Genomic DNA, 22,657 nt, shown 5'->3' with positions numbered 1-22,657 from the left:
CATGATGTAGGTGGAGCTGGGAAATGGGTATATTTATTCCAGGGGGAGCTGAAGGGCGAGGAGGAATGCCTCAGGGTCCAAACTATAATTCCTTTTGGACCCTAGATAATCCCATACATGTAGTATCCTTGAACAGCTGAAAAATGTCGTAAATTACAAGCTCAACTTCTCTCTTATGAATAATCCTCAACGTACAACAACCGAGACCAGAATTTCCTTTGCTAAACAAGGCAGTGGTTAAGTAAAGGCATGCCCAACATTAGGACCTCTTTCCCCATGATGATCGTTAAGCGAACCATACGGCTGCTAAGCAAATCCAGCTTCCCATTAACTTCGCTTCTTGGAAGCCAGCTGGGAAACTGGCAAAGGGCGACCCCGGGAGAACGCAAACTGTGGTGAATGTACGCAGGTTGCCAAGTAGCCCAATTTTGATCCTGTGATCGTGGGGATGCGGCAACGGTGGCAAGGAACAAGGTCTGGTTGCAAGCCCCTTTTTCCAATCCTCTTGTAACTTGGAACAGTTGCTAATGTTGTAAATTGAGGGTTACCTGCGTGCTGTTGCTATTGCCCATGATCGCAGAATAATAATGCTGGGGGATAAAACGGGCACCGTTTATCAGCTCTCCTACCTTGTCAAAGAACAGAGACTCTGTCCCGTGTTTGCCAGCTTCTGCGAAGGATGGGTCCTTCAAATTAAGGAGCTTTGGTTTCTTCTGTAGATAGGAAGCACACAAACACTCAAAAGAATAAGTAAGTGATATCTACCACAACACATTTTAAATGTGCTGAGCTACTGGTAGTTAAAACAATAGGAGAGGAACAATGGCACAGTATTGATAACTACTTTGATAGGACAACCGTTTGTTCATGAAGGCAAGGGTCTCCAACCTTGGCAACTTTATGACCTGTGGACTTCAACTCCCAGAATTCTATGCTGGCTGAGGAATTCTGGGAGTCGTAAAATTGCCACGACTGGAGAACCTTGAATTAAGGGACTCAGAAGCAGACACAACATACGAACAATGGAGGGTATAGTTCTCTGCACCCTTCCCTTAGGAAATATGGAATAATTAAGTAATCAATTCAAAATTAGATTATTACTCCAGGCAGGCTGAACATGGAACTAAGAAGAAACTGCTGTTGTAGATCCGTAGTTCCCTATTTGGCTCAGGGTTGCAACTTTCTGCCTTTCCTTTTTCCAGGGGCCGGACCAGACCTGAAGTATTAGAAATTAAGTTTCTGGTGAGCCTCATTATAGTGCAGTCTGGCCCATTGAAATTCTGAACTCGATAACATCGATAAAATGTGAAAGTGCTGTAGAAAACATGGCTTTTGTAGCATTAAAGATCCCTCAGGTGTTCTTAACTAGTTCCTAAAATTAAAACGCTATATTATTGTTGGGAGAAAATCAGGATGGAGTATATTGTTTTTATTTGCTAAGGGCTTCTATGGAAGTACTGCGGGCCTTGAGATGAAAGGGGTAACGGGGTCTTACCTTCACTGGCGGGGTGACCCCCGGGGTGGCGTGCCTCCGGATTTGACAGCCGTTCTGATTGGGCCTCTGCTGCTTGCTGTTAAGCTGGGGCTTCTTGATGGTGCCTCCGTGGTCGTTTCTCACAGACTCCACTTTCTCCGCAGTGGTCTTGCTCAAGAGCTGATCGGGAAGAGCCACAAATAAGCCCATTATGGCCCCCCACTATGGATGAGAATGTACAAAAAATGCTTCGCAAGAATTAGCCAGTTAAGAGGCCATGAACACAGGCTACCTGAAGGTAAAAATGATTTTTTGACTGTGGGATCATGTTCTGCCCAGGCTTTATATGCAGGTAGTCCTTGAGTTAAGACTGTAAAGGAGCTGGCCCTTCACAGTTGTAACTGTGGGTCCATCTTACTTGAAGGACTGTCTCACCCCACTGGGATTGGCCTGCCCCACTCGTGCCGGCAGAGGAGGCATGCTATGAATCCCGCCAGCCTGATTATTCCGGCTGGCTGGGGCGGGGGTCCAGGAGGAGGAGGGCCTTCCCTGCTGTGGCTCCCACCCTCTGGAACATTTTGCCCCCGTTTTGAGGTTGGCCCCAAACCCCTATCCTTTCGTAAGGCCTAAAGTCCTAGTTCTGGCAGTCAGCTTAGGGCCCAAGTAGGGCAACAGCGCAATGGAGGTGGTTGATTCCCACCCCACCCCCCTATTTATTTATTTATTTATTTATTTATTTATTTATTTATTGGTTCGATTTATATGCTGCCCTTCTCTGGAGACTCAGGGTGGCTTTCAATGCGTTAAGCAATAACCTTCATACTTTTTGTATATATCTGCTTACTAGGGCTTTCGCCCCCCACCCCCCCAAGCGGTGTTCCTTTTTTATACAAAGTCATCTTATTGCCCCCACAATCCGGGTCCTCATTTTACCTACCTCGAAAGGATGGAAGGCTGAGTCAACCTTGAGCCTGGCGAGATTTGAACTCGTCGTAATTGCAGGCAGCTACGTGCTACTTTATCAGCGCTTTAGTCCGCTGCTCCACCAAGGCTCCTTACAATTTCGCCCCTGCCCTCCTCTCACGTTCTTTGGTTTTAATTGATTTATGTTTTAAAGTATTACTTTTAAAGCATTACTTTTATGACTGTAAGCCATCCAGTTACCTTTTGGTAAGATGAGCAGACAATAAATTTTACAAATATAATAAAGTAATAAAACACTAATAGGAGAATATTTGTAGCTCAGGGTTGACATGTGGGGTCCTTGGTGCTCTCTGAGGCTGCTTGTTTCCTTGCAGAGGTTCCATGACCCAAACTAGGTAACATCATCAGTGTTAACACTACCAGCACTGATGATGTTACCTAACTGGGTCACGAAACGCCTGCAAGAAAACAGGCAAGCTCAGAGAGCACCAAGGACCCCTAATAATAAAGTAAAATAAACAAAACTCATGATGAACTAAATCGGGTGATCCATTTGACCGGCCCAATTTTACGATCTTTTCGGCAGTGGTGGCTAAGCAAACGTCCCAGCTGTTCGATGAACCCATGGTTCACTCTGGAGGTGGTTTGCCGAACCCCCAGAAGTAAATGCAAGACGACGAATTCGAAGTCACTCACAACGGAGCTATTTGCATCTGGCAAGAACTGCCCGAATTCGGAGAGCAAGTCCTCCTGGTTCTTAAAGAGGCGTGCCACCTGGGCATAGACTTCCTGTTCGGTCAACGCTGGGGTGTAGTTCCCACCGGCTTCCTTGGCATTTCGCTGCTCTTTCTGTTAGAGGAGACGGAGGAGAAGGTTCAAGAAGAAGAAGGAGGAGGGGGGAAAAAAATGGCAGCTTTTAGCAGCTGCCCCTTGCCCATTTCTGCTCTCTGAGTCTTAAAAAAAAAATAAAAAAAATTGAGGACACCCAGCTGGAGATTTCAGAAGAAGAGTAGCAAGGGGTGGGCTTGGAGGCACCAATAAAGGAGAATATTTGTAGCTCAGGGTTGAAATGAAGGGTCCTTGGTGCTCTCTCACTAGCACTGATGCTGTTGCCTACTTGGGTCATGAAACGTCTGCGAGAAAACAAGCAAGCTCAGAGAGCACCAAGGAGCCCTCACGTCAACCCTGAGCTGCAAATATTCTCTTTTATTGGTACCACATATGGGTGTCAAACACTTCAGGCAGCCCACAAATGGGAGACTAGCATGGATGAGGTTACCTACTTAGGGTCATGAAACATCTGCAAGAAAACAAGCAAGCTCAGAGAGCACCAAGGACCCCACAGTCCTCCTCCTCTTCCTCTCCACAAACCCTTCTCCCTTCTAGCACTGATGAGGTTGCCTAGTTGGGTCATGAAACGTCTGCAAGAACGCTCAGAGAGCCCCAGGGAACACACTTTGGAGGTGGTTTATGCTTTGCCCCAAAGCACTCACCAAAAATCGGACTCTGGAGAGGCAACTCACCTTTCTTTACTTTCTACCTGCATCAATTTCAGTTCACACTCAGTGAAAAAGTTTCCCTCTTGCAGCCAACTCAGAGAGGCAAATGCCAACGATTTAATGCCAGCAGGCATGACCCTGTGTCCCACTGCCCCCATCCACAAAAAAAAAATCTTTGCCCCCAAATCCTTCCTCTGCTCAGGTCCCCAAATTCAGAGCAAAGCAGCCTCCGAAGGAAGGGCTGGCTGGCTCACCTGATAGGTGTGGAGTATCTCCAAAAAAGCCTTATAAATGTCCGGCTGCCCTTGAAAACGGTTCTTGATCTTGTTGACGTAGTTGATGGCGTGGTTAAACTCCACGGGCTGATTGTTCTGGAGGGACGGGGTGGTCCCCAGGGAGATTGTCACGGGCGTGTGGGGCTGGACCGGCGGAGAGCGAGGGGAGGCGTAGGGGACCGGAGGAGTTTGCTGGCTGGTGGGCGTATGGGTCTGTAGCTGGGAGGGCTGAAAGAAGCAGAGCAAAAGGATTAGGGTGGCTTGAGGCCAGAGGGGGTTTATAATTACAGGCAGTCCTCGACTTATGACCAAGGATGCTTAGTATCTGTTCAAAGTTTCAAGGATACAAAAAAGAATTGACTTAGGACAGAACCTCACACTTAAGACCAGTGGCCAGAGTCAGCCTGCAATGTTGCATTCTAACCATTGCGCCACAAGGAAGGAAGTACAGGTACAGGAAGTACAAGGTAGTACAGTGGACTAAAGCACTGTTATTAACATCTGCTGCTTGCAATTACTGCAAGTTCGAATCTCACCAGGCTCAAGGTTGACTCAGCCTTCCATCCTTTCAAAGGTAGGTGAAATGAGGACCCGGATTGTGGGGGCAATAAGCTGACTTTGTATAAATATACAAAAGTATGAAGGCTATTGCTTAACGCATTGTAAGCCGCCCTGAGTCTCCGGAGAAGGGCAGCATATAAATTAAAGCAAAAAAAAAAAAAAAAAGGAAGGAAGGAAGGAAGGAAGGAGAAAAGGAAGGAAGGAAGGAAGGAAGGAAGGAAGGAAGGAAGGAAGGAAGGAAAGAAAGAAAATAGCAATAGCACTTAAGCTTGTATACTGCTTCAGTGCTTTACAGCCCTAAGTTGTTTACAGAATCAGCCTCTTGCCCCTAACAAGCTGGGTCCTCATTTTACCAGCCTCGGAAGGATGGAAGGCTGACTCAACTCTGGGCTGGCCAGGATTGAACTGCATAATCACTGCGCCACCACAAATCTTCCAGCTGTTTTGGAATCTCCACCTTTCAAAACTCCACCCTTCTCACCTGTCCTTCAAGAGGCCCCTCCAATGCCCGGAAGCCGTCATGCTCGAGGCCCGCCCTTCTTCCCCTGTTCCTAAGCAAAGCCCGCCTTTTCCACCTGCACTCACCTTGCTGATCTTGGCGGGTGGGGGCTGTGGGGCCGGCTGCGCCGGGGTGGGAGCAGATTGTGCTGAAGGTTGAGACGGGTGCTGCGGCTGCGGCTGGGGCTGGGGCTGGAGACCGTGGGCTGGGATTTGGTGCACCTGCCCCGGGGTGGTTACATTCACCATGTCGTTGGTCTGGACTTCGATTTTGTAGCCGGGAGGCAGGAAGGTGTTGAAACCCATGATCAAATCTGGGTGGCCTTTGAAGAGCTGAGAGACACGGCTGATCACCCCGGGAGTGTCGATGCTGTGCGGGGAGCCCGGCAAAAGAAAAGAAAAGAAAAGAAAAGAAAAGAAAAGAAAAGAAAAGAAAAGAAAAGAAAAGAAAAGAAAAGAAAAGAAAAGAAAAGAAAAGAAAAGAAAAGAAAAGAAAAGAAAAGAAAAGAAAAGAAAAGAAAAGAAAAGAAAAGAAAAAAGACGTCAGATTCCTGCCACAAATTCCAACAGGTGTAAAGACAGGCTGCATAAAAGAAGATGGATCCCTTACGGCCACAAGGGAAACAAACACAGGTAGTCCCCGACTTATAACAGTTTGTTTAGTGACCGTCCAAAGTTACAACGGAACTGAAGGGACCTAGGACCGTCTTTCAGTTACCACCTTTTCCAGCTTCCCCATGATCATGGGATCAAAATCCGGACCCTTGGCAAGTGGTTCATATTTATGACTCTCGCTGTGTCAAAAGCATGTGGTCACCTTTTGTATCCTTCTGACAAGCAAAACCAGATTCACTTAGCAACCCGCTTAGTAGGCCAGAAAGTTCGTAAAACGGGGCACTTAACAAATGTCTCACTTAACAACAGAGGAAAAACCTAGGCAGACACAAGTGCTTGGTGATAAAAGACAGCATTACCGCAAGATTGCTTGAGTTTTAAGCATCAGGCTACATTTATGTTCACTACTGTTTGTTGAGGCCTTTGAACTCTGGTGCCGGAGGAGACTCCTGCGAGTCCCTTGGACTGCAAGGTGATCCAACCGGTCAGTCCTAGAGGAGATCAACCCTGACTGCTTTTTGGAAGGCCAGATCCTGAAGAAGAAACTCAAATACTTTGGCCACCTAAGGAGAAGGAAGGACTCCCTGGAGAAGAGCCTAATGCTGGGAACGATGGAGGGCAAAAGAAGAAGGGGATGGCAGAGAGCGAGGTGGCTGGATGGAGTCACTGAAGTAGTAGGTGTGAGCTTAAATGGCTTCCAAAGGATGGTAGAGGACAGGAAGGCCTGGAGGAACGTGGTCCATGGAGTTGCGATGGGTCAGACACGACTTTGCAACTAACAACAACTGTTTGTTGAACAAGCCATAACGATTGGATTCCCATCAAATATAGGAAAATAAAAACAAATGCCAAAAAAAAAAAAAAAAAAAACAGCAGCCATTCCTTATACCTTTGAGATTTAAACTCCTTCATTATGTCCAAGAAATCATTATAGACTTGAGGCTGGCTACCGAATTGCAGCTTCACCTGGTCAAGGTAAGAAAGAGCATCTTCGACCTGTAACCAAAATAAGCCAAGTTAAAAACATCCCTTTCCAACAACATTTTCGTCGCCACGCTTTCAAGAGTAAACTTAGTTCGGATACCAGTGATAAAATACTGATAAAAGCGAACCTTATTTAAACGTTCAAAACTGAACTAAGGGCCTAATAATATTTATAGAGCAATAACTTCCCAACAAATTTTAAGTAAAACAATTTGAACTTACATAGCATCGGGAAAAGATTGGTTTGGCTAATAAAAAGAAATAAGCTGTAATAAACCTACATTGCGTGATTAATCTAAGTCTATTAATAATGATGATCACAATTAAAATAAAAGAATCACTGGTATTTTATTGTGTTCCTGGAGATACACGCTCTTCAAAGCATTCAGAACTGACTTTGCTTCCAAAGTTTTTATGCTTTTTGCATCCTTCGGCCCAACCCAGGCAGGAAAATGATTGAATGTTAAGTTAAATACAACTCTTTGCACAATGTCTTCCAAAGCTGTTAGTAGGCACAAAGTAGCAATTTCACTTTCTACACCACTGAGGATGGAAGGAGGAGTGGAGTGAATTAACACTTTGTCTTCACTGGTTATAAAAGTATGAAGAAGGCAGAGTCGAAAAGCGGAGCGCATAAACAAACCAACCAACAAATATATCCGAAGATGCAAATGTTGCTTTGCGTGGAGGAAGGTGGGATGTATAACGCAAACCCATCAATAAAGCGTAAGCAGTTCACATCTGAACAAAAGGGACGATCACCAAGTATCAAAAACGCAACTCAACAAACACGCACAAAACATGGAATTTATTTTACGGTCTAGTTTGATGTTGCTTTACGTCCGTGTCTCTCAACCTGGGTGCTCCATCACTGGAGGCTTTTAAGAAGAGACTGGACAGCCAATTGTCTGAAATGGGAGAGGGTCTCCTGCTTGAGCCAGGGGCTGGACTAGAAGACCTCCGAGGTCCCGTCCAGGTCTATTCCGATTCTCTTCAGCAGCAAGTGGAAGATCAAACGGATTCTCAACCCTTGGTCCCTCTGGCCAGACTCACCTTCAGCCTCTGGAACTGCTGCTGCCCCTGGACTGGTGCTGCTGGCGGAGTCGGATGGGCATGGCTCTGCACCACTTGGCTTCCGTGGGGCTGAACCGGGGTGGGGTGGTGATGCCCGCTGTGGACGGCGGCTAAAGTGGGGCCGTGGCTGTTGGAGCTCTGGGGAACGGTGGACACCTGGGGAGGGGAGGCAAGAAAAAATGACATGGGGGTTATGTTATGTTATCCAGTTGCGTCCCTTTCTGGATCGGGACTCGTTAAATACGGTCACTCATGCCCTCGTCACTTCACGCCTGGACTACTGTAATGCTCTCTACATGGGGCTCCCCTTGAGGAGCACCCAGAGGCTCCAGCTGGTCCAGAATGCGGCCGCGCGGGTAGTTATGGGAGCAGCATGGCGCTCCCATGTGGCTCCCCTCCTGCGCGAGTTGCACTGGCTCCCTGTGGTCTTCCGGGTGCGCTTCAAGGTTTTGGTTACCACCTTTAGAGTGCTCCATGGCTTAGGACCGGGGTACTTACGAGACCGCCTTCTGCCACCAATAGCCTCTCACCGCCCAGTACGCTCCCATAGAGAGGGGCTTCTCAGGGTGCCGTCAGCCAAACAGTGTCGACTGGCGGCCCCCAGGGGGAGAGCCTTTTCTGTGGGGGCACCTGCCATCTGGAACGAGCTCCCCACAGAGATACAGAAGATTCCGGATCTGCGCACTTTCCGCCGTGCCCTCAAAACATTCCTGTTTCAGCAGGCCGGCCTGGCCTAACTTTCCCTTTATATTGCTTTTTGATTTTATTTTAAACTGGGATGTCTTGAATTATCTAGGACCAGAGTGTTTAGTATATTTTAATTGGTTTTTGTTTAATTAACATTTGTATTACATGTATTTTTTATCGTTCGCTGTTCACCGCCCTGACTCCCTCAGGAATAGGACGGTACATAAATTTAATAAATAAATAAATAAATAAATAAATAAATAAATAAATAAATAAATAAATAAATAAATAAATAAATAAATAAATGTAGGCCCCAGCAGGATCCTGCCCAGAGTCAAGCAAGGGCAAGCAAGAAGTCTTTTCGTTATGGTGGAAAAAGAAAAAAAAATCGGGTGATGCTACTAGCTGAACCATCTAAAAATCCAACCGAACGACTCAGGCAGTCCTTGACTTATGAACACCATCAAGCCCAACATTTCTGTTGCTGAACGCGACAGTGGTTAAAAGTGAATTTTCCGGCACTCTACGAACTTTCTTCCCCCAGGGGTTAAATGAATGAATGAATGAATGAAGGGCTGCAGGGGCTGAGTGAGTCACACGGCTGTGAAGTGAACCCAGCCTCCCCATTGACTCTTGTGGGTTGGAAGGTCGCAAAAGGGGGTCACAAGAGCCCAGGATGCTGCGACCACCGTCATAAATGTGAACCAGCTGCCAAGCCTCTGAATTCTGACCATGGGGGAACGCTGCAACGGTCATAAGTGTGAAAAATGGTCGTAGCTCACTCTTTTTTTCAATGCCATTGTAATTTGGAACGGTCACTAAACAGATGGTTGTTTAAGTGGGGCGGTGGGGAGGTGAGGCTACCTGCATTGTCTTGAGCAGGGGGTCTCCAAACTTGGCAACTTTAAGCCTTGGGGACCAACACCCAGAATTATAGTATATATAAAACTTATAGTCCGGAGTGTCTTATACTCTGAAAAATACGGTGTTTGAGTTTAGGGATTTCCTTTCCTTTTATGTGTGGAGTTATTGTGACGTATTCTGTGTTTCGGGGGAGAGGGGGGGGGGGCTGCACCAAGGGAGGCTCATTCAATCTCATTGTACACACGTTGTGCATTGACAATAAAGGGCTTGATTTGAGAAACATTCCTGGTGTCCTCAGATTTCTGGTCATAAATTCCCTCATTCTCTATTGGTTTGGCTGCGTAACTAGTGCTTCTCAACCGTGGCAGATTGAAGATGAGTGGACTTCAATTCCCAGAATTCCACAGCCGGCCATGCCGGCTGGGGAATTCTGGGAGTTGAAGTCCACCAGGCTGAAAGTGGACAAGGTTGGAGACCCCCTGATCTTGAGGATGTTGGAAAGTCTTCTCCGCACGGTTGTGGTTTAGAAACTCAATGCCCTTTGACACCCCTACCTGCATCTTTGCTCGCCATAGGCGCCGTGTGCAAATTCAGGGACCCGCATCAATTGTGTTATCGAAAGCGTTCGCTTCCGACGAGGAGCACAAGGATTTCCCAAAGGCGGAAGAGCGAACCACCACCCTTTTGCCGCTGTGCAGCTCCTGCTCCCGAGAGTTGTTTCAATGCTTCCCAACAGGACGGGCAGCGTCTCTTACCTGGTAGCTGGGAGTGACCGAGTACTGGATCCCGGTAGCGGATTGCATGGTCTCCGAAACCGATTCATAGACAGGGGGGGCCGGAGCGAGCACGCGATGTTGGTGCTGGAAGGGCTCGGCGCTGCTGGCGATGCGTCTCTGCTGGGACGCGTAGACGGGGGAGTCCTGTTCCTCCACTCGCCGCTTCATCCTGAATTCATGCTCAGGAAAGCACTACGAAACCTGCGGGGAGACAGAAAGGATCAAAGGCAGGCGGTCCTCGACTTACGACCACTTTCTGTGGCTAAAAGGGAGACCGTGGTTAAGGGAGCTTGGAGACCCATCAAGACCTTTCTTGCCAAGAGCGGCTCAGAAGGAATCCAAGCTGCGGCTATTAAATTAGCAACGCTGTTGTTAAGTGAGTTCCCACATTTGATTCTGCTTGTCAGAAGGTCGCAAAACGGGATCCCACGACCCCAGGACGTTGCCAACGTCATAAATTTGAGCCAGTTGCCAAGCGCCCGGATTTGGATCATGTGGTGTTGCAACGGTCAGTTAAGTGTGAAAAATGGCCAAAAGTCACTTTTTTCAGTGCTGATGTAACTTTGGGCACTAAACGGAAGGCTGTAAGTGAAGGGCAACCTGGAAAGACAATCAACCACCCCCTCCCAACCTTAAGTGATCTAAGTGAGGGGTGCCCATCCTTTGCCACTCTTAAAGACCGGTGGAACTCAACTCCCAGAATGGAATGTATTTTTAAATATATCTTGATCGTGATCTCCAGCCTCTGTGTGGCTCAAGAGGCTACGCAGAAGTAATTTGCACGATCTTCACTTGGCGTATTAATTCTAAAACGTGTTGGGAGAGAACGTATTAATTGCATCTGGAGCATTTATTGTCAGCTTTGCTGGCACCGCAGTTACATGAATGAGTCACTTAAGATTCAGCAGCCTTTCAAAAGCGTAGTAAATATCCTCCCAGGTTGTTCCCAATGAAACATACACCTTGCACATGGCTTTGAAGCAGCTGCTGTTGAACTGCCCACAGGGTTAGGCAAGAGAGAGCTGCTGGAACGGATACTGAAGAATTAAAAACTCTTTTCTCTTACAGAACAGTGACAAAAAAAAAAAAAAGCCTTTTGAAATCAGCCCTTTAAAACAGGGGTCTCCAACCTTGGCAACTTTAAGCCTGGCGGACTTCAACTCCCAGAATTCCCAGCTTTGCTGGCTGGGGAATTCTGGAAGTTGAAGTCCGCCAGGCTTAAAGTTGCCAAGATTGGAGACCCCTGCTTTAAAGTGTTCCTTTGTGCCGTCCCTCTGGCCCTTCTTAAACTGGCTTGCCAGAATACAAATGTATTAAATGAGACGGGGTCTCCCTTCCCCACCCTTTGTCCTTCACACCCTCAAATCAAATCTGTACTTGCCGATGCCTTTGATTATTATCAGTTTTTATTTATAGAACAGAAAGGATACTTCGGTCTAAGGAACATTATTTTCCACCTGTGCTTTAAACTCCGATGTCCGCAGCTCTGTGTTGAATGAACTAGCCAAGTTTCACAGAATCTGTTTTATATGAATCACCACCCTTGTTAAGATCGTCGGAGGCTATCATCTATTTCCCCTCTTCAGCACCTGAGACAAAAGGCCTTTCAGGAGTGAAGATGTCAATTCCTTCTGCGTGGACTGTGCTTTTTGTCTTTCTGCCTGCAGTGAAGATGAATTATACAAACGTAGGGGCATTTCACTGCACTAATTGAACATGCTTAATGAGCTATTGAGTACATGAAAATTAATCTGTGAACATATACCTGAAGAATGCATTTCACATCAAAAGATGAACCTTCATCGCTAAGGGGAAAACTGAAGATGCTGAGACCAGAAGGATCCTTGACACATCTACACCCCCAAACTTGAAGGCGTATTTATTGGAATAGCAAAATACTCACAAATGTGGGCCAAAAATTAGGGGAGAGAGAGAGTCCTGAATGGGGTTTGAAAGAATACACTAACTTTCCACCACTTGGTAGATCAAAATATTAAGGACAAATGAAAGCATGAGACCAAAAAGAAAAAGAAGTATCACCTGTTCTGTTTTCAATACAATTTTCAAGACAAAGTTTCAGGTCAAATTTGGATAGAGAAGGAATGCATAATCCACAATTAGTCCCTGCAATGAGTATTTTCCATAAAAGATCTTTCAGTCTTTGGGGCCACGACGGAAGGAAAGTGGAAGGGACTTTATTAATTAAAATTTGATATTACTACTTGGGAAGAGAATTGTGGAAATGAACAGAAAAAAGAAAGGCTAAGGGGAAAAAAAATAAGTGTATTTTTGGTTCATTGTTCAAGCTTTCCATCACTGGATTAAATCTGAACAACAATCAAGACAGGGAGACTATTCAGAAAACTTGGCTGCCCATACCAGTTCTGACATGTCTCACATTTTAAAAGTTCACAAGTTCTGGAACATCTTTAAGGGACAGTCTTGGATGAAGCCTGACCCCAGGCAGTCATGAGGGATTCTGGGAGTTGAAGTCCATACATCTTAAAGTTGCCAAGCTTGGGGGACAAAAAAACATTATAGACGTATTGAACATCAGTTCAATATATCTATATATCTATTGATCCAACACATTTGTCACCAGTTGGAAAAACGCTGGATTATGACTTCAAACGTACATATTATTAATAAAGGCATGAACTAATTTTATTGTTGATGCATTAGACTGGTTGGAAAGCTTTATAAGCTTTTAGGTTTATAAAACCTAGTTTGTGTTTTTAGTTCAAGATATGAATATATATATATATATATAGATTGCTTAAGTCATGGTTTAATATATTTATGTGAATCCAATAGTTCATCAGATGATCAAAGCCATTTTTGCTTGGTATCCAAGCAGCAAAATAAATAAATAAATAAATAAATAAATAAATAAATAAATAAATAAATAATGTAAAATAAAAATAAACAAAATGAAACTTTAGCCTCAATGAACTATTCATACTACTGCGTTTTCGGTAGTTAGCATCATGACAAATATAAAGGAATCTTAACAACATTCCAAAGGACTTTGGAAATAGATCCTGCACATTTAACTAGCAATGCGGAATAAAAACGTGAAGAAATCTCAAATTTCTCAAATATATAAAAACTAGCTCAGTTATAAAAAAACAACACCACCACAATCTTGTTATTGAGAGAAATATTAGGTGCTCACTCATCCACGCTAAGCTAGCTATCTATTTCTGACCAGGGGATTAATTAAGCTTTGCATTCCTAAAATAGGAAATAAACAAGAGGAAAAGGGCTGCCAGCATCCAGCCGGCCCTCCAAATTTCATACCGCCAACAACTATGATATTTAAACAGCCTCTCACAAAGGCTGCGCACTGAATCATTCCATTTAAAGCACACTCAAGAGGAGATTTAATAGGAGTAAATCCCGTTTTAGCACACCCTGGTGTCTGGCCGAGGACTGCCTGTTGGTGTGGAGATATGGAGCATTTGAGGACAGAAAGCCCAGCAGAGAGGCGAAGGGACTGAAACGAGATTCAGAGCAAGTGGCTGGAACAGCAAAGCGCCGAAATGCAAAAGGCCACTAATGTCTCACAAGGGCGTCCCCGATAAAACTCAGCTAAAACAGAGTATCTGCACTGCCAACACAGATATCCTCAAAAGATTTCTCCAGCAGAAACAGGGACGCTGCCTTTATCGCCCACAGATGCTTGCAATTCGGTGCTCGGGTTAGGCATAACCATTCGTTCTCCTTCTCTTTCAATGATGTGCCCCCCACCTCCCCAGCATTGCATACCTGAGCTGAAGAGCAGCATATAAAAATGCAGCTACCAAAGTAAAAACAAAAAAACAAAACAAATGGAAATAAGCAAAGGGAGAATGTTGGATGATGGTGAGAGAGGATCCAGAGGTCAGATGACCATCTATTACAGTGTTTCTCAACCTTGGTAGCTTGAAGATGGGTGGACTTCAACTCCCAGAATCCCCCAGCCAGCAGCGCTGGCTGGGGGATTCTGGGAGTTGAAGTCCACCCATCTTCAAGCTTCCAAGGTTGAGAAACACTGATCTATTAGGTGCATGGTAGGAGTGGATTCCTGCACTGGGTGGGATCAGACTGCAGTGTTTCTCCCAAGTTGGCAACTTTTGAGATGTATGGATTTCAGCTCCCAGAATTCCCCAGCCGGCTATGGGAGAATTCTGGGAGTTGAAGTCCACAAATCTTAAAAAGTTGCCAAGGTTGAAAAACGCTGATCGAAAAAGCACCGTATAAGGTCTGAGCGGAAGAGTTCTGGGAATTGAAGTCCCCACATCTTGAAGATGCCGGCTGGGGAATTCTGGGAATTGAAGTCTATATGTCTTAAAGCCACCAACTTTAAGAAACACCAGATTGGAGGATCTCTAAGATCCCATTTAAAAATTACAGTAAGACAATCGTTAGATCCCCTGCCTTGAATATCCTACATTAATTTCTCTTTGCTGCAGCAACAATTAAGGAAGTTTCCCCCCCTTTGCTTAGAAGCTTCATCAATTCAGCAGGGCTGGGCAGCTCTCAAGCAGGTGTGTTTGTGTTCAAAAAGACACAAACAGGGAATTAGCAGGTAGTGATGGAAGAATGGAAGCCCTGGGATGGGGATGGGACCCCCATAACATAAGAGGATGTCCCCCCCCCCCGGTTGAAACTGGGGCTCCCCTTCCTCAAAAGGCAAGGGGGAAGACTTGGGGCTCATCAACCTTCCTCCCACTGTGACTCTCTTATTTATTGATTTAGCATATGGCATACAGTTTAAATAAAGGTCAGCAATTATATATGAATATAACAACACTTGCAGTATCGGGGGCTCACAGGATTCCCCTTTTGTGACCTTCTGACAAGCACAGTCAACAGAGAAGCCAAGATTCACCTTAAGAACCGTGCCACTAACTAAACAACTGCAGGGGTTCACATGAGAACAGGGTCAAGAAATGGGGCAAAATGGGGCAAAGCCCACTTAGCAAGTGTCTTGCTTAGCAGTGTAAATGTTGGGGTCAACTGTGCTCCTAACTTGCGGATTACCTGTGTGTGTGTGTGTGTGTGTGTCTAGATAGATGTAGATGATAGAGAAAGGGAGAGAAAAGGAAGAGATAGATTGAAATGATGAAGATAGATAGATAGATAGATATTAGGTAGGTAAGTAGATAGAGAAATAGATAGATGATGGATAGGTAGTAGGTAGGCAGGTACAGAGATAGATAGATGGATGGATGGATAGGTATAGATAGATAGATAGATAGATAGATAGATAGATAGATAGATAGATAGATAGATAGATACCCTGTTTCCCCCAAAATAAGGCATCCCCTGATAATAAGCCAAATTGGGCTTTTGAGTGCATGGCAATAAGGCCAAGCGCTTATTTCAGGGTTCAAAAAAATATAAGACAGGGTCTTATTTTCGGGGAAACATGGTAGATAGATATGATCAATAGATGGATGGATGATAGATAGGTATTGATCAGGGGTGGGCAAATATGGCCCCTTTACAACCTGTGGACTTCAACTCCCAGAATTCCTGAGCCAGCTTGGCTGGCTCAGGAATTCTGGGAGTTGAAGTCCACAGGTTGTAAAAGGGCCACATTTGCCCACCCCTGGTATAGACAGATGGATAGGTAGGTAGGCAGGTAGGTAGAGATGGATGGATAAATAGATACCTTTATAAAAGACGGGGGGGGGGGCAATACTACATAGGAGACAATACCTTAAATTAACCCAAAACCCTAATAAAAGCACCCTAATATGGAGCCATAGAATTGCAGTGGGAGAATCTGGTATCGAAGGAAACTACCCAGCTGTGCATCTCCAGATGTGCTGGACTTGGGCTGCCCCCCCCATAAGCCTCAAGGCCGGAGGTGAGAGCCAAGGGAGCCCCCCCCCACCTGGAGCCGCAGCCCCCCCCCAACAGCCACGGAGTGGGGGGGGGCGGGAGGCGTTGCAGCATCCTACCCATCCCCCCACCCCCGGCTGGGGATGATGGGCCCGGGGAGCCCGCCCGCCCGCGGCAGCAGCAGGGACCGGCCCCGCCCCGCCGCGTCGCCGGGGAGGAGCCTTGGCTGGCCACCGGAGGGGAGGGGGAGGGGAAAGAGGCATGACGGGAGAGGGGGAGGAGCCTCGCCGGCGGCCCGCCCCCGCGGCGGGCTCGGGGCAAAAAGGGGGCGGAGCCTGCGGGGGGAGCGGGGGCGGCGCGGCTAACCCGCCGCGGCCGTTCGGGAGCGAAGGGGCGGAGCCCTGGGGCACCCGGAGCCGCGATTGGCCGAGCGCCGGCGGTCGGCCCGCCCTCCCCTGCACGCTCGAGCGCGCGCGCCACACGCCTCCAGGCCCCGCCCTCCCTGGCTCCCTCCCTCCCTCCCCGCGCGCGCCCCCCCCTCCTCCTCCTCCTCCTCCCGCAGACTCGGGCTCTCGTCACGCCGCGCGCGCTGCCCCCTCCCTCCTCGCCCTCCCCGCCTCGCCTCACCTGCGTGCCGCCGCCGCCGCCGCCGGTGAGCACCGCCTCGCCTCAAGAGCCGGCGCGGCGAATCCTCGTCCGCGTCTCCCGTCTTTTCTCCTCCCCGCGCTGAGGGAAAGGCAGAAGGCCGGGCCTGGGTGGACGAGTGGGCGGCCGGCCAGGCAGGCAGGCCTCGGGCTCCCGTGAGGGGTCCGGGGGAATGGGAAGGGACGCCGCGGCCACAGACAAACCGTCTCAGGACGGCCACCGCCAAGCGCTGCCCGCTTCTCTGTTCCCTGAGAAATCCCGCCCCTCCTCTGCTCCGGGGAGGCCTCCCGCGCGGCTACAGGGCGGCCGGGCTGCCGCTCTAGCGCTTCGTCCAATCCCCGGGCAGCGCAGCCTCCCTTCCGCCGCCCCGATTGGCTGCCAGCTCCCAGGAAGGGGATGCCAAAGGCGGGTTTGGGAGAGGGAGGGGGAGTGTAGAAAAAGGGGTGGAGAGAAGGTTGAGAAAATGTCCGTATGGGACGCGGAGGGCCCGCCCTGCGCGGCGCTCATTGGCCGGACCTCCACTGCCGCCGCTGCCCCTTGGACGAGAAGCGCCGCCACTCAAAGTCAAAGGGTGGGATTTACAGAAGAGCGGGCGAGGAAAGAGGCGGCTCCGCCCCTCGACGCTCTTGGGCTGTCTCCGCCCACCCTGGCTGGCGGGAGGCCCCGCCCCTTCTCCGGGGAGCCCTATTGTGGAATGTTTACATCGGCGCTGCTGCCGCCGCCGCCGCCTTTGCAAATCCGCGCAACGCCCGGGCAGCGTGGCTCGCGTGCAAGCGCAGAAAGGCCCCCCCCAGCCCCGTGCAACCAAGCTGGGAAAGGGGGGGAAAAATGCAAAGCACCGGACTACAACCGCAACTCGCAAAAGCCAAGGCTTGCAATTGCCAGGCGCTCCCGGTTGCAACGGACACACACACACAAATCTCCCCGCTGATGTTGCTGCAACTGCATCTCTCCCCCTCCCTCCACGGGAAACCCACGCAGCCCAACCGCTCCCCTTCCCGGAAGTCTTAAGGCTTGGGGGCGGAGGCAACAGGTCTCCCTTCGCGCTTTGCAATCGCAGGGCAACAATTCCCAAATGCATCCGCCCCCCCCAATCAAAACCTCGGGCCAAACCAGTTTCTGCAAATAAATAAATATATATATATATATATATTAATGTAAATTCTTGGTTGCGTTTGCCAACCAAGCAGGACGCCGGTCTGAAATTGCCCTTCAAACCACCACTTGCGCTGCGGAGAAGCCCAAACGTGGCACTTGGACAGGGTTTGCAAGAAAGCCGAGCAGCTCTGCTTCTCTTTCGAAGCTCAATAATGAAACTCCCCCCCTCCCACTTTAAAAAAAAAAAAGGTAGTTTTTTCATAGACGATTTGCTCGAACACCTAAGAACAAGATGTCCGGAAATAAGCACTATGCAAATCGCATGTGATATTTCATTTAAACCCCCCACCCCACCCCACGAATTACATAATTAAACCAGTCTTGGGAAATGGGCTCTCCACCATGCAGTCCACAAAAACCTGAATGAGTTTCTGTTTCCAGGTGATTATTTACTTTTAAGTGCCCAGTTTTAACGTGGGTAAAAAAGATGTGGAGACTCTAGAAAGAGTGCAGAGAAGAGCAACCAAGAGGATTAGGGGACTGGAGGCTAAAACATATGAAGAACGGTTGCAGGAACTGGGTACGTCTAGTTTAATGAAAAGAAGGACTAGAGGAGACATGATAGCAGTCTTCCAATATCTCAGGGCTGCCACAAAGAAGAGGGAGTCAAGCTATTCTCCAAAGCACCTTAGGGCAGAATAAGAAGCAATAGGTGGAAACTCATCAAGGAGAGAAGCAATTTAGAACGAAGGAGAAATTTCCTGGCAGTGAGAACAATTAATCCCTGGAACAACTTGCCTCCAGAAGTTGTGAATGCTCCAACACTGGAAGTTTTTAAGAAGAGGTTGGATAACCATTTGTCTGAAGTGGGGTAGGGTTTCCTGCCTAAGCAGGGGGTTGGACTAATACAGAAGGCTATAGAATATTTACAGTAAACTGATCTTCCAAAGGTGGGTACACTCCATCCGCTCATAAATATGGATATTTATACACTCCATCCATTCACAAGTACACCTAAGATAAAGAGATACAAGAAGAACTATCTCCTTAGGATGGGAGAATTCTTGGAAAGGACAGGATAGAAAATCTGGAAGCAGACAGATTTTTTAAAAAATGGAATGATCTAGTTAAAAAAAGGTACATTCTGCTACTGAAAAATTATATTTTATAAAGTGACACTGAAGTGTGTGTTTGCCTGCTCTGCTGAACCCCAATTCAGCCAGGTATATTTTAACGCATCCTGCCATGTGATGGCATGGCCAGCCAGCCACGGGGCAGTGTGTCAGTGCGAACACACAACCTGAATTACGTGACTGTTTGCTATCCCGTCTCTGCCCAATTACACACTGCATTAAACATCTGTCCCTTCCAGCCCAGTATCCTGGATGGCTCAGAAAGCAAGTGACACCATCCTCCTCACTCAGGAATAATCAAGTTAATTACAGTTCAGGGTAAGAGGGCAGGATGTGCTTTGGCTGGGAAGCACAACCAATTCTCAGATGCTGCTTTGGAAACGTGCAGTAAAATTATTTTTATTTATTAAACATATTTATATATTTGCCTAACTCACACACACCGACTCTGAGTGGCCAATTCACTCCAAAATTGCAGGCATCTCACAGTAAACCAAAACAGCAGCAGGAGTCCTCACTCACACTTTCACCCTCCTCCTTTTTTCACATTCACATCTTTCCACGTGCCTAAAAGCTGCTATCACACTGCAGTCTAGTCGTCTCCATTGCCAGGAATGCCTACAATTCAAAGTCAGGTTCTCCTCCTCCCCATTAAAATTATAAAATAAGTTACCCAACATGACTAGACTTGAATAAAAGCATCAGGAAAAGCAGGGCCAAGGTAGAAACATGAGACGAGCAAACATTCAAAAGCGCTGTTAAACCTGCATTTTTGAACCCTACACCTTTGGTGACTGAGTTATCTTCTGAACATACCTGGAGGGCCCTGGTTCAGGGGAAAAAAAAGCTATTGTACAATGAAAACTTGGGGGCGGGGTCCCAAAAAATCAGAACATTCAAATTTAGGTTTGAGGAGTCCCCCAAATTCCCTGGGTGATCTTAAATCAAGGCTGTCGTTCAGCCTGATCTACCTAGGAAGGAAGGAAAAAAGGAGAGGGAGGTAAGGAAGATGAAAAAAGGAGAGGGAGGGAAGGAAGGAAGGAAGGAAGGAAGATGAGAAAAGGAGAGGGAAGGAAGGAAGGAAAAGGGAACAGATGGAGATGTTCCTGTAGGTAAACCTTAGCTTTCAGAACAAAGCAAAATGTAATCAATTTTGATTGTATCCACTTGAAGTGTTAAACACTTTTCTCCCCCACTCTTTTCCTGTACTCGCTCCCCCTCCCCAAATCTTTGAAGCAACCTACCTAGCTTTCAACAGTCCCCCCCACCCCACCCTATTCCCACCTTTGACTTGGCCAAACATAGAACAATGTTCCTTTTGCTCAGGCAAGACAAAGATGCAGATCCTTTCCGGCGGAAATCTATAGATCTTTATCTAGAGACCAGCCAAGCTTTGGGCAGTCTGGATTTCACCCTTCCAGGACAAGGCCCTGAATTCCAGGGTGCCTTTCAAAGACCACCCCACCCCTTGAAAACTGAGCAACTCTGTCCACCTGGAGTGAAAACCTGGAAGTCACACTAAGCAAGTTACGAAGTTTGCAACCCTTGGCTTCTAAACTGTTGTGTTGTACACTTTTAAGCCAATGCATTTGACTCAGATAATCCCAGTTTAAAGAAACCTCATTGCATAAGAGGGGGGTGGGGAGCTGACCATTACTTCCAATTTTGAAGAAAACACGTAGCTTTGGAAAATGCAGCCAAGGATGAGTTAGTTAATCCCTCCCCCCCCACTTTTAAAGTTATTCAACCCCTTGTGGTCATCGGGCATCCCTCAAATTCATTCTGCAAAATGTATTTTTATTTAACCATGTTCCCCCCTCGTGTTTTCTTGTGTGCCCACCTTCTACATTCTTTCTTTCAACTAAGAAACAGCAGGCAGGCAGTCTTCAACTTACAACCACCTGTTTAGTGACGGTCCCACCTTACAACGGCCCTGGAAAGAGCGACTTGACTGTTTCTGGGATGCCCTGGCAGTTTGAAAGTGGCTGGACTTCCCACTCCCAGCTGGGGAATTCTGGGCGTTGAAATCCACCCACTTTCAAGTTGCAAGGCTGAGAACCGCCGCCTAATAAACACACGCACGCTTTCCTCTCTTTCCGAGATATATATAGAAAATCGCCGAGTAGTAACAGCGCCGTTTACTAGAATGAATGGGCGGCGAATGAAAGCGACCGAGCGAAGGCCGATGCAATGCCCATGTATGGGGTACACTTCCCCTGGAGAGGGAAGCTCCTCCATTCCTCCGCCCGAGGGGCTTGGACACACCACCCTGCCAGACCGGAAATGCTGCCCCCTCCCCCTCTCTCCTGGTCGTCTGCACTGCAATTGCCAGATTTTTTGGGGGGGGGGCGTCGTCTCCCCACCCCCAGAACCGGGTTTGGAGGGTTTGACTTCCGGGATGGTGTTCTTTCAAGGCCGCCTGGTGGGAGGGGCTAGCGGAGCCACCCTCCCTCTGCCCCCCCAGCTCTGGGTTGGAAAAAGAGGGGAGGGGGCTCGATTTCCCCCCCCCGGAAAAAATGCTTCCGATCTCGCTTCCTTCTGGGCAGAGGAGGGTCCCAATCTCTCTCGCTGCATCAGTTCCCACGGGCTCCGCATTCCCAGGGCAGCCAAGCCAGCCTGCGCCCGGCACAAAGCGCGACCCCGATCGGTCCAGCCCCCTAAGCGCGGGGCGGGGGAGGGACCCGGCTGGACCCTTGACACGGTCGCAACTCTCCAAATCGGCGTCAGGATCCTCATTCACACGATCCCCCTCCCTTGTCCGCGCACAACCACCAATCGCTTCCTTTCCTCTCTCCGACCAGCCAAACCTCCCAACGAATCCGATCCGAAAGCCACGCGTAACGTGTGAATGGCGTTTCTAGGGTCTGGAGTCCCCCCTCCCCGCTTTTAAGTTTTGAGGCGGCAACGGAGGCTCAGCCTGGCCTACCTCACAGGGTTGGAGTGGCAAAAAACAACGGGTATTAGGGAGAGGACGGGGGGGAACACAAACCCCATGTGCTGCTTGGAATACTAGGAACAATGGTGGGTTCAATGGGGGAGGCTCCTTTCTCTTCCCCCCCCCCGCCTCGCCGGGCCCCGGATTCACGTCCCAGGCGAGCCAACAAGAACACGGTTCTTCCCCCCACCCCCGCTCGCATCTCCCTTCACACGTACACAGGCGAGCCCTGTCTCAAGGTGCGGACGCGCATCGCCTAGCCAGCGGCCGCGTGGACAGTCCCTGCCTCTCCCTCCCCTCCCCATTCAAAACCAGCCAACTGCAAAGTCGAGCGAGAAACTCCGGCGCCGCAGCCGACAAGCCCGGACCGCCCAAGAAGGGCCGCCCGGGCGTTCCCCCCCCCCAAAAAAGAGAGCCGTGGACCCCGGTCGGAAATCCGGGCTTCCAGGTAGGCGCGTGGGGAGGAGGGGGCAAGAGAAGGAGGGAAGTGTGGGGGGGGATAGGCGGAAGGGAGGAGGGGGAAGAGACAGAGAGGAGGGGGGAATAAGGCGGGGGGTGGAGAAGAGGGGAGGGGGGGGAGAAGGGGGGAGAAGAGGGGAGGGGAGGGGGGAAGCGCCCTGGCTCCTCCCCCCGCGTTTAGTGCTCGCGCCACACGCGCAGCCCCTCCAGGGCTTCTCCTTTGCTCCTCCCCAAGACCCCCATCCCCAAGGTGGGGGGGGGGGGGTCGAGACGTGGAGAAGTTTCCCAGCGGGAGGAAGAGGAAGATGATGGAGCCCGGACGTT

At 48.5% G+C, this 22,657-nt stretch overlaps 1 protein-coding gene across 1 annotated transcript in view; it reads right to left on the bottom strand.

Annotated features, from left to right (window-relative positions):
* SIN3A (SIN3 transcription regulator family member A) overlaps nt 1-16,764 on the bottom strand; it is a 32,063-nt gene extending 15,299 nt beyond the window's left edge. Inside the window, exons 1-9 of the mRNA XM_070953275.1 lie at nt 16,691-16,764; nt 10,211-10,432; nt 7,884-8,060; nt 6,736-6,842; nt 5,319-5,601; nt 4,152-4,400; nt 3,095-3,247; nt 1,496-1,654; nt 630-713 (exon numbers count right to left, since the gene is read on the bottom strand). Coding sequence (XP_070809376.1) covers nt 630-713; nt 1,496-1,654; nt 3,095-3,247; nt 4,152-4,400; nt 5,319-5,601; nt 6,736-6,842; nt 7,884-8,060; nt 10,211-10,399 — 1,401 coding nt within the window. The 5' untranslated portion in view covers nt 10,400-10,432; nt 16,691-16,764. The remainder of the gene's footprint in view (nt 1-629; nt 714-1,495; nt 1,655-3,094; nt 3,248-4,151; nt 4,401-5,318; nt 5,602-6,735; nt 6,843-7,883; nt 8,061-10,210; nt 10,433-16,690) is intronic.
* Nucleotides 16,765-22,657: the final 5,893 nt, after the last annotated feature.

Source organism: Pituophis catenifer, unplaced genomic scaffold, assembly GCF_029215685.1.
Source record: "Pituophis catenifer annectens isolate HBS135680 unplaced genomic scaffold, rPitCat1.0.hap2 SCAF_14, whole genome shotgun sequence".
In the NCBI taxonomy this organism is placed as follows: Eukaryota; Metazoa; Chordata; class Lepidosauria; order Squamata; family Colubridae; genus Pituophis; species Pituophis catenifer.
Note: the sequence above shows the minus strand (reverse complement) of the source record. Positions and strands in the feature narration are given on the sequence as shown.